General features: G+C 30.1%; 1 protein-coding gene and 1 long non-coding RNA gene across 3 annotated transcripts in view; one reads left to right on the forward strand and one right to left on the reverse strand.

Annotated features, from left to right (window-relative positions):
* Positions 1 to 242: 242 nt before the first annotated feature.
* LOC101488621 (uncharacterized) lies at positions 243 to 3,274 on the forward strand. The gene is made up of 2 exons (XR_012162596.1): positions 243 to 557; positions 2,525 to 3,274. It is a non-coding gene; the product is annotated as an uncharacterized lncRNA (long non-coding RNA).
* Positions 3,275 to 8,013: 4,739 nt separating this feature from the next.
* Positions 8,014 to 11,428, reverse strand: part of LOC101489407 (polypyrimidine tract-binding protein homolog 3) — a 6,678-nt gene continuing 3,263 nt past the window's right edge. For both annotated transcript variants that reach the window (XM_073367561.1, XM_073367562.1), the window contains exons 7-15: positions 10,937 to 11,001; positions 10,793 to 10,842; positions 10,585 to 10,626; positions 10,436 to 10,487; positions 10,266 to 10,326; positions 10,156 to 10,169; positions 9,599 to 9,706; positions 9,379 to 9,522; positions 8,014 to 8,882 (exon numbers count right to left, since the gene is read on the reverse strand). In XM_073367561.1, coding sequence (XP_073223662.1) covers positions 8,493 to 8,882; positions 9,379 to 9,522; positions 9,599 to 9,706; positions 10,156 to 10,169; positions 10,266 to 10,326; positions 10,436 to 10,487; positions 10,585 to 10,626; positions 10,793 to 10,842; positions 10,937 to 11,001 — 926 coding nt within the window. In that variant the 3' untranslated portion in view covers positions 8,014 to 8,492. The remainder of the gene's footprint in view (positions 8,883 to 9,378; positions 9,523 to 9,598; positions 9,707 to 10,155; positions 10,170 to 10,265; positions 10,327 to 10,435; positions 10,488 to 10,584; positions 10,627 to 10,792; positions 10,843 to 10,936; positions 11,002 to 11,428) is intronic.

The raw sequence follows: 11,428 nt of genomic DNA on the forward strand, positions 1-11,428 counted from the left end.
AGCTTTAGTGAATTGTAGCAAGAGACAGACTAATCAAATATCTCACACTTTAATTAGATCATCTCGTTTGTACGTTAGTTCATAGATTTTTAATCATATTCCACCGTATATAATTTTAAATGAAATACAATGACTGTTTTTATAAAAAAAATAATCTCATTTTATTTTTCCTGAAAAAAGGTACTCCTTTTTATTTTTGTTTCTACTTTATTTTTATTTTGACTTTTAACAAAATTTTAATCACATTAAATCATTATTTTTCCAACACAAAGTTCACCAATGGGTTTATGGTCCAGCAAAACCCTAAAACAATAAAACTCACATCAAATAAAATAAAAAATAATAATGCAAGGAGATGCCGGTTTGCCCTCGTAGTATCAGAAACAAGAAGTTGCAGTCAAATCACTGATCTCAACGCAGCCGAAGTTGCTCGTTGCCGTTGCCGTTGCCGTTGCCGCCGCCGCCGCCGCCGCCGCCGCCAGAAACACTGACCACCGACATTCCACCTTCCGGCAAACCGGCTTCGTCCTTCCTCCTTTCTCAATCGTTTAGTTCTGGTTCGTTTCCATTCATCCTTACCAAGTTTTTTCTTCTTTTTATGTTGTTTCAATGGTTATTTTGATTCTTATTTTGAACAATTTAGTTTAGTTTAGTTTTGATTTTTTTTTGTGGGTGTTTTGTTTCGTTGAATTATTATTCTTCTATTTTGTTGATATTTTTTCAAACATCGGGCCTATTTTGTGAAGGAAGAGGGAAGGGATTTTTTACAAAAATTGTCACTTGATTTTTTTCTCTTACTTGAGATTGATTTTCATGTGGTTTTTGTACTGTAGCCTTGAAATCGTGACTTGCAAATGATTTTTTTTAAAGAATCTTGATTATAATGAATAAATTATTGATGTTTTTGCAAGAAAAAATTTAATGAACACAATGTTTCATTTTTATAGTTTGCCTAAGGCACCAAATATATTAGGACCGATTTAATGAACCATTAACTCCAAACTGCAATTGCTTAAATACAAATAGAAGTAATAGTAACTATATAGAATTGGAAGAGGGTGACTGATCTGTAGCTGATGAATCTTCAAAATAGTACTCAGTACTATAGTAGAAATACAAGAAAGTTGTAAGATTTTGGTAATGACTCTGACTTTACCTTGCAGCTGTTACTTTGTTATTCATTCTTTTTTTATATATGTACCTACTAATAATAAACAAGTATATACATAAATGCGTGTACGTTTTACTTGTTTTAGGATTGGTTACACGGCAAAATCAGTTTACAGGTTGAACTTCAGTTCTAAACTAGATTTGAACTGTTCGCTGGCTAAAATCTGGTTCTGAACCTGTTCATAAAGAATTAAAACCGATTCAATTCGGTTTTTCATGACAACTTAACAAATCAATCAATCCTTGCCCAAGAGACTAACCAGGCCACCCTCAACACCATTTTGCATTTTTCAGCTGCTAATGTTTTCTCATGATTTGTGGTCATCAAGGGCTTTTCACTTCTACCCAAATGAAATATAATAAAATACACAAGATTTGGACCATTGAATGCTTGAGATGGTGCCTTTAATTGCTGAAGTTAATCATACAATAATTTAGATTACTCCCATATTTTTGTTATATTTAGCAAGTGACTGGTTGTTGAACATAACTTGTTTACAGAATAAAATTCCAGTTGAAAGTTTATGAAATACGGATAATGCTAGTGGAAGGTAGAATGGGTTCATCAGTGTTTTATGTTTGCTTTCATTATATTCAGAGACCTATAGTTTTTATTTAACTGTTCAGGTTTTTTCCCGTGTACGTAATTTTTTCTGACTAGAAGGTAGAAAGTTTTTATTCAATAGAAATCTATGATGTTTGTATGGAGGTAGCAATTAAACGAGTCAAGTGACACTATAATTCGTTCATTCCAAGGCTGTGGCAGTGTTTTGATTTGTGTGGTAACCAGTTCTCCTTGCGTTTTGAACCACTTGAGTAGCCACCTTTTGAAAATGCTTTCCCACTTACTGTTTACAGTTTCCAATCATAATTCCTTGTGTAATAAGAAAACAGTTTTGTGCCTATCATTACCAAAGTGAATTTGGAAGCTGTTATCTAACTTAGGTTATATCAAGCAACTTGTATAGTGTCTTGCATTTTCTTATTCCAAATGATATAATTTTCTCAATGGTTCAATAATGGGAAATCAAGTATCACATTGATAGGGTGATATCCCTCATCATATAGCAAACTTCTTTGTACATCAGTGCTCAACATTTACTTGCCTTCACCAGATGGTCATGTCTGACAAATAAAAATGAAATTTTGGTCATCTAATTTCAATAATCATACTTTGGACTTCGCTTAATATACATAAGTGGTTTAGATATTCTCATTGGAGTTTACTCTTGATGAGTGAGTGCAGCCTTTGCATGTTAATTGATACTTTGATGCTATTGTTTAAGGCTATTAATGTTCTTCTGTTCTGTTTTCTCAAATAATGCAATCTTTAAAAGTATCATTGGTTATGCAGTTTTTCTTTAAATTATCGATAGCGGGAACACTCAAGCCAAGGACATGGCAAATCAACCAAATGAAAACCAGCAAGCACCAAGTTCTGCATCACTTATCCAGAAAACTGGCGAGGATCAAGTAGTCAGTGGCCCTTCTGCTGATGGCTTTATAGATTCATTGGAAAACCGGTATCAAAAAATCAAAGAGCATGCAGAAAATTATCGTTATGTATGGGCTTCCTATATTCTTGTATATGGTGGCTTTGGTCTCTGGACTTTCTATAGATGGAGAAAGCTTCGAAAGACAGAGAACAGAGTGCGCTCACTTCAAGAAACACTACGAAAGCTTGTTGAAGCTGAAAAATCTGGTAATTCTGCAAAAGTGGTTGAAAAGGGTTCCGCATCTTCTGAGAAGAAGCCTTCCAAGTAGCATACGCTCCAATATTCCTTTCCAGTTACAAGTGCCAGGTAGTCTTGTTTACTGCCACTGATATCATTTTTCTTTACCATCATGGTTGCCGTTGGCTCAGAAAAAAGATTCTTTTAGGTCCTCTGGTCAAACTGAATCGTCTTGAATCTCATTTTTCCTTCCAAAGTTTTGAATGGTGTAGCCTTTTAGTCAAATAATATATAGCTTCAGAAATGTTATTTCCAGGAATGTTTGGATTTATTTATGGAAAGTGATACAATGGAGTGAAATGGGATGATTGAATGTAAGAGATCCCATTCTAGATTATTGAAAATAAGGATAGAATGAAATCAAACAATGCAATCTATCTCGTTTCATGGCTTCGAAATCCAAACATATGTTTCAAACCTAAATGCACTTTGTTAACAAAAATCAGAACATAATATTTACAGCACCTAAATGTTTCCCTATTTCGTTTCCAATTTGAAAGGTTTAGGCTGGAAATAATTTTTTTTCTTCCATTCCATAAAAGAATCTAAATAATAGAATTAAATGGTTTATTTCATTCCCCTCCATTCTACATTCTAATGTCTGGTTTATTCCATCTTTTTTCATTTTGTCTCAATTACGATACATTTGTAAGATAATACTAAGGATATTTGCATTATGTATACCGTAGAAAACTAGAAATAGTGATTCGTGAGGAATTGTGTCATAATGGTTTTTATACTATATCAATTTTTTACCTTCCTACTAGTCATCCTTCAATTGGCTCAAAGCAAATTCTAAAATTAGAGGTTGGACATAACGGAATTCTAGAATAATCATTTAAATCAAAAATTCTTGATTACATATGTTATTTAAGGACAAAACTGACCGATTGAACTTGAGTATCGCTGTTTTGTTTTTGTTTTTATATCAAGTTAATATTTTTTTTTCATATCAATTTAACCCTTTATGCTTAAAATGGCCAACAATATTGAACCAAATTTCAATTTTCCTCTGTACTTGTCACTGAAAGTCTTATTTAACCATTTAATAACATAAATTATATTTTTAATTTATCAAGATAATATCTAAATTTCATCGTAACTATTGTCACAATATATAACCCGTCAAAATTAACATGAACTTTTAGTTTTTATCTATGATTATAACCGTTTTGTCAATGAAGGTCCAATGGTGGTGTTGAGTAATGAAACATGTTTTATAGTATATCACTTCCAAACTTTGGTCATTTGACACCTTAGGGTACCTTTGGTCCAACGTTTTGATGTCTTAAGTCTTAAGCATGATGTCCTTTTAACAAAGTGTTATACATGAATATAAAATAAATGTAGAAACAATATATTTTTTTCTTTCGAAAATATGTTGTACAATGTTACTACAAAGCAAGGAAACAAGAGTTTGTTATTTGTAAAATCATTTAGGTTTGTTAACCTAACAATATATGCGTTTGAAGTCGTTGCAACATTATTGAGTGTGATTGTGTATTATTCACGCTTCAAGCATAGAAAGTACCCTATGATCATGAAGTTTGATATAGTGAACTAATTATACAAATTGGGTTAAACATAAATTTTGTGTTGGATCCTATATGACAATCTGAGCGTGCTACTAATAATTCAATAAAAAAATGTATGAAGCTTAAAAATTGATTTTGGTCCATGCGTTTTGTACAATATCTAGTGACTCGGTCTTTTCAACTATTTTTTAATTACAAAACAATATTTATCCATACAAATCAATAGAAATTATACAGAGGAGCCTTTAAGTCTTAATTTAATTGTTAAATATCGATATTATTACGTTGAATTTCTTGTCTAATTTAAGTCTTTATTCATACAAATTAATAGAAATTACATGCACGAACCTTTGAATCTTTAAGCCTTTAAGTCATGTTAGAATTACTATTTCTTTTAAGATAAAAAAAATTACATCGATCAAAAATATTACAATTTAAAGTAGTTAAAATAAGATAAGATAAATTTATAAACAAGTTCATATCATTCAAATTAATAGCATAAGTTGTTAAAATATTTACAAATGTGAAAAAACTTATAAAATAAAATAAAATGGAGGTTTAATAGTTATTATGTAAGTATTTGGTTCATGATATTAAATAGATTCTTAAATAAAAAATATCTTCATAAAGTCCATGAGCTATGTCTCTATAGACTATAATCCTTTCCTATTATTTTTTTTTATGCATTTTCAAGTTTATTTTTTAAATAGTACTTTAATAACATGAAAAGTAAAATAATAACATTTAATTGACATACTATGTGATTTACTAACACATTATTTAGCTCGACACATAAAAAAACAAATTTAACACATTATTTAGTTTGACTCATAAAAAACAAACTTAAAATTGAATGGTGAGAAAATTTTATGAAATTTCAAAAATTGAAAGGCTGTATTTTTCAGATTTAAAAATAGAGTGAATATACATTTAGATTCGTCTGCCTAACAATGTTACTAGTTACTACAAAGCTACGAAAAACAAATTTGTTATTTATAAAATCTTTTATATTCGTCTGCCTAACAATTTTGTTTTTATTTTGAATAAAAAAATAATTTATATTTTTGAGGTCGATGATTTTAGTGATATTTAAACCTCTATATCTAATACAAGATTAACGGTGACTGCATATTATTCACACTTCAAGTAAAAAAAAAAAGTCCTCTAAAATCATCGTATTCAGTACTAAATATTTTAGTTCATAAATTGAGTTTATATTAAGAAAAATACATATTAAAACCTTAAGTGAATTAAAAATATGAGTTTTTTATTAAAAAAAAGTTCATGGTAATGTTTTAGTAAAGCTATTATAATATTTTTAAAATTTTATTTGTTTAGCTCATCTGAGATGCAACATAATTATTTATTATTTTTTTAATCGATATTAAAGCTACTATATTTCATCTTTAACTAAGATTATATTAATTTAAAAAAAAATAGCGGAAAAAAAAATCATTAACATTATTCTATAAACAATTTTATATGCTATAATTTAATATATTAACCAATGTATCATTTTCTATCAAGAATCTCATTAAAAAAGTCATCAAATATACATCAAAATTTAATAATAAAGAATTATATTTTGAGACATTAGACAACAGCTCTGTCCAAAGGTGGATCTGTACAAATATAATAAAAGTTCATTTGCTTCTTGATTTTACTTATCACCACTAAATACACTATCGGAAACTAGAAATCGATAGTGTATACCAACTAAGTATAGCCATACATTCTATTGAGTACTCAATCATTTTGATAAAATTGATTTGGTTATTGAATAGCTTAGCTGATTTATTAGGATGTTGGGCCGAATGAATATGTGGTCTCATTAAAATCTATGACCCAAATATATATAAGGCCCATGAAGGGATCTATCTCACTTCTTATACAAAAGAGTACGATTTGTCTTAATTCATGTCTCAATCAAAATTTTATACCACCACTAAATTTGAGGCGTAGTTGTGTTTATGTTGAAGTGGATTTTTTATTGTTTATATTTTGGTATTTTCTCTTTTATATTTCAAATAATAATAAATTTATTTCACAAAAGTATTGTCAACTCAGTATTTAACTTGACACATCAAAAAAATAAACTAAAAATTCAACATTAAATATTCTTTTTTATAGAATTTTAAAAACAAAAGGACAAAGTATTAATCGAATATAGAAGATCCAAAAATATATTAAGTATTGCATATTTGTGGGCACACAATTGTGAAGGAAGTGATTTTTTTTTTCTCATCGACTCCTATAAAATATAATCTTATTTAATGTGCGTCAAATAATAAATATAGATAGTTTTCTACTACAATTTAAACCTTAGTTTATTATGTTGGTCAAAGATGTGAATCTATTATATAAATAAACTTTCAATCAATCATTATAAACTGATCAATATTTATTCGTTCCTTAAATGACTAATGATAATTATAAAACAATGCTATATACTATAACTATAAAATAAAAAATTAATTCATGAGTATCTATTACATCACTAGTATAATACACTTTTCTGAATTTTAAATTTAACCTTTTGAAGTTGAGAATATTTTAAAAAATTAATATATGCTTTGTCAACCAATAAAACATGATTCTAACCATGATTCTACCAATTAGAGATGTGCAAAATATCCGGTTATTATATCCAAATTCAAAACCGGATTCAAATCCATTTTAAATATCCGGTTAAAATCATACGGTTATAATCCAGTTGGATAATGACTTATGTTTTATATTTGGATTCCACTACCAATATTTTGTTAATTTTGAGATTTTATTTTATGAAAAAAAATTGAAATTTTTTTTTTCGAAAAAATATCAGAAAAAATTAAATAATTAAAACTTTTTTTTTCTCAAAAAAATTGGTGAAATTTTTTTCAAAAAAATCCATTTTTTTAAATAACCAATTTTTAAACTATGAATAAATAATTTTTTAAAAAATAATCAAATTTTAACTAATTTTGAAAAATAAAATTGATTTTAAAATTAAAATTTTCAAAACCGATTGCTTAATTATAAATCGATTATTTAACCATAATCAAATTTCAATTTATTTTATAACCGATTTTAAATCAAATAATAGATTTGGTTATAAATCTAAATCCATATATTAGTTTCAAAAAAAATATTGTTTGGTTTTTTAAAAGAACCAACCATGAATAGCCATACTACCAATAGTCAGTTGACCCTATACAACCCTGCCTTTCAATGTTATATTATCTCATTAAGGGTTCAGTGAAACTTCTTTTTCTATCCTTGCATACACTTTCATGAAGAAAAAAAACTTTTTTTTTGCCTTTGGAAGTATATTTTCAACCAAAAATATAGTTTTATTCCATAAACATTAAAAAACAAGTGGTATTTTAGAATGGTAAAGGCAAAAATTATGTCGATTGAGAGAGAGAAAGAGGTTGAGAAACCATTCTAAAGGTGAGAGAGAGAGAAGAAGAAACAATGAAATATGCTCTCAACCCATATAGCATACAAAGAAGGAAGAAATAAGATAATAGGAGATGAAGAAGAGAGGTTGGAGGAAGAAAGAGGAAAATATCAAAAGGATGTAAGACAATAGATACTACAGAAAACCAAAAATCAGCTTCTTGCTCAATTGGAGTAGAAACTTTTTGATATGGATTGAGAATACAACATGATTGGCATTCTTAGCCAGAATCACTAAAAATATACAACAATTATTAAAATAAAATAAAATAAAAAAAGTGGTAAAAAGAAGGCAGTGATTTCCCCTCCTTTCAATTCTTCAAGACTCAAACTTCACCGATCACAAAATCTACACCCCTACTCTACATTATGTTAGAAACCTAAAGAAATAATAGAGCAATAGAGATGAGAAAGAGAAATGATTTAGGGGGAAAAATTCAAAGAGAGTAAGATCATCAACAGAAAATTAGCAAGCAAAGCCACCATTACAAGATAATGAAGATCATCCATCATCTATCTGCATATAAAAAAATCCTTCCAAATTTTGAATCCTTGTCTTTACTGAGCTTAGCAACCGTTACTTCGGTTATCGGGTCCTTAACATTGTTAAGTCTCATATATTCTGCAACTGAGAATATGAGATCCGAATTACTGAGCCAGAAAGTGAGGTGGCATGCTTGCACACAAGGGCTTCAGTAGCCTGCTCCTCAGTATCAAACTGAACAAGACCTTGTTTCTTCCCATTCATCTCAAAGACTTTGCTGTTGACAATGGTTCCATGGTCCTCTAGAAGGTTCACAATCTCCTCCTCAGTGATGTCTTGTGGGAGTGTGGACAAATGGATCATCTTCGTCGGGGAGCAGCAATAGCGGTAGTTTTTAGCTGCGTTACGGTTAAAACGGTTGAGATTTGAGTTGATGTACTCGTGCGTGTCAGCACCTTGGGTTATGTTTGGATGCTTCGAGTAGTTGACCTCAAGTCGCTTCCCAAACAATATGGCTCCCTACAAGAATCCAGAGTAAATATCATCAAAACCAATCATTTAACATGGATCAAAACACAACAAATAAAATAACAAATGAACAACAAATATGCATTGTTAAAAAAATCTAGATAACAAACAGATAGAATAAAAACTTCCTATACTTATAAAGGGATCGAGAAAAGAAAACACTAGCAGTAAAACAAATTAAACCCAATACTTAAGTAAATGAATTTCTTAGACAGTTTACCAAACCAGTGAAAGAGAAATGTGATTTTCCTCGTATCAAATCAATTTTTCTTCAGTTTGATTTAAAATTAAACAAAACCATCAAGCAAACTTGTGATGAATTCTCAAATATGGAGAACAAAATTATTGAAATAATACATACAACGATAAATCACTGGGAACAGCTATAAAAAGTGTAGCAAACAACAATTACTTATCATATGGAGTAAAGTCATCACAAAAATCTAGTAGTACAATAAATGTTGAGCTAGGTGGACATGGAACAAACCTTCAGAAAGTGTACTGCGAGTTCAGCTTGGAAACCATCTCCCATCTGGACAAGTGCATGATCTGGTTTATTCCGCAGAAGTTTAATTCTCACAATGTTCCCATAAAGCGAAAACAAGTTGAACAGTTTGTCCTCGTCAATGCTCTGAGATAAACAAATTTCAAGCTAAATAGACAGAGATAGAGAGAACATTTGAAAAAAAGGCAGAGAAAATGCTTACGTCAGGATTAAGATTTGAGACAAGAAGTGTACACCTTTCATTTGTCCCAGTTATTCCAGGAGGCAAACCTCCCCCAAAGGCAGCTGCAATGGCTGCAGCATTGGGCATCTACAATTCAATAAATCAATGGTAAACAGTTTTTTAAAATAAATAAATAAATAGAGTACTGAAAAGTATCACTTACATGCATTTCTACAACCAGAGTACTGAAAAGTATAAATAACTACCAAGTCGCTTATCTCAAAAATGAAAAAATCCCACGGTTCAAGAAACAAAGAAAAACCCTTTCCCTATCAAATCCCAATTTGGCAAACAAAAGCCTTAAACTGAAGCTTTTCTAAGGTCAACAAAGATTTCCATAAATTGGTTTGCTAAAGTCATAAAACTTGGTGTTTTGTACCTTTATATTTTAGAAAGAACAGAACAAGGAGAGATTAGCCATCACACATTTCTAATGTTGCTTCTCATAAGATACAAAATTATAATAACTTAATACATTCAACTGTGCCAGAATAATATCAAATCAGGACTTCAACTTCATGTGAAAAATACCCTACCTGTGGATATCCAACTGGAAAGAGAAAAAGAAAAGGAAAAAAATTAGTACACCAACAAATAACACAAAATTTAAAAAACAAAAACAAACTAAAGCAGTTAAGTTGAGCACCTGCCCTGGCTCCAGAACCCTGAACACCACCATACATGTTTCCTGCATCACCATATCCAAGCTGTTTCGCAGAAGATTCAAAGGAAAAAATAATGTCTATTAGAATGCACTTCACAAATATAATTAAGATTTCATAAATAGATAAATAAAAAGAGCCAAATGCAACATACTTGTGAAGGTCTGCCTTTCTGTTCTGTAGGGAGATTAGGGTTTGTGAAGTCTCTGTGAAAGATGAGGAATAAGTCAGCAAAAAATGTGATAACATGATAAAATAGTGATCAAGTGATAAAAAAAGAGAGACAAAAAGAGACTGAATCACCTTGAACGGTCATTATTGTAGTTCACTTGTAATTCATCAAGGCTGTAAATAAGATGAAAGAAATGTCCATATAAGAAATTAAAGTAAATAAGAGAAAGAAAAAGGTAGAAGGTTGAGGGGTTACAAATTGACTCAAACACAAGCATAACATAAGTTATATAAATCCACAAGCCAATACAAAGAAATTATTTAGACAAATTTAACCTACTTTGAGAATTGAATGTCCAGCTGACAGCAACCATCATAAATATTGCGACCCTAGAAATTTCCAAAATTTCAATCAGTATTTAGAAACAAAACGAGAGCTAACAAGTCCTGTTAAGCCCCAAACAGAAAGGAAATGTTAAACAACCTGAAGTGCAGTTCTCGCAGCAACAGCACTCTGTTGTGATGGGTACTGGATGAGAGCCTGAAAGCCTAAGAAGATAGCAAACACATGATTAAACAGTTAGTAAAACACACAATAACTGCACATCCATAAAATAAATTACAATGATATTTTTGTCAATAAAAAATGCAATAAAATCCTCATATATCTAATTACAGAGCAAGAGATGCATAATGATTTGAAAAAGAAGAAGCATTCCGCTAAACATTAATAAAAAATAAAATAAAAAAATCATTCGAAATTCATTAAGAGTCAAGACCTTTGTTCAACTATGTTCCTATTACATACAAACAACATCAAGTTTTGTCCTACTAAGTGGGTTGGCCACATGGGTCAATTCATGCCACTCTACCTATATCTATATTACCTATTCAAATAAGAACGCAGTACTTGTATTTATATGCATGTATGGAGTATATGGGGGGGGGGGGGGGGTGTTTAAAAAAAAAATTTTTT

Source organism: Cicer arietinum, chromosome 4 (genome assembly GCF_000331145.2).
Source record: "Cicer arietinum cultivar CDC Frontier isolate Library 1 chromosome 4, Cicar.CDCFrontier_v2.0, whole genome shotgun sequence".
In the NCBI taxonomy this organism is placed as follows: Eukaryota; Viridiplantae; Streptophyta; class Magnoliopsida; order Fabales; family Fabaceae; genus Cicer; species Cicer arietinum.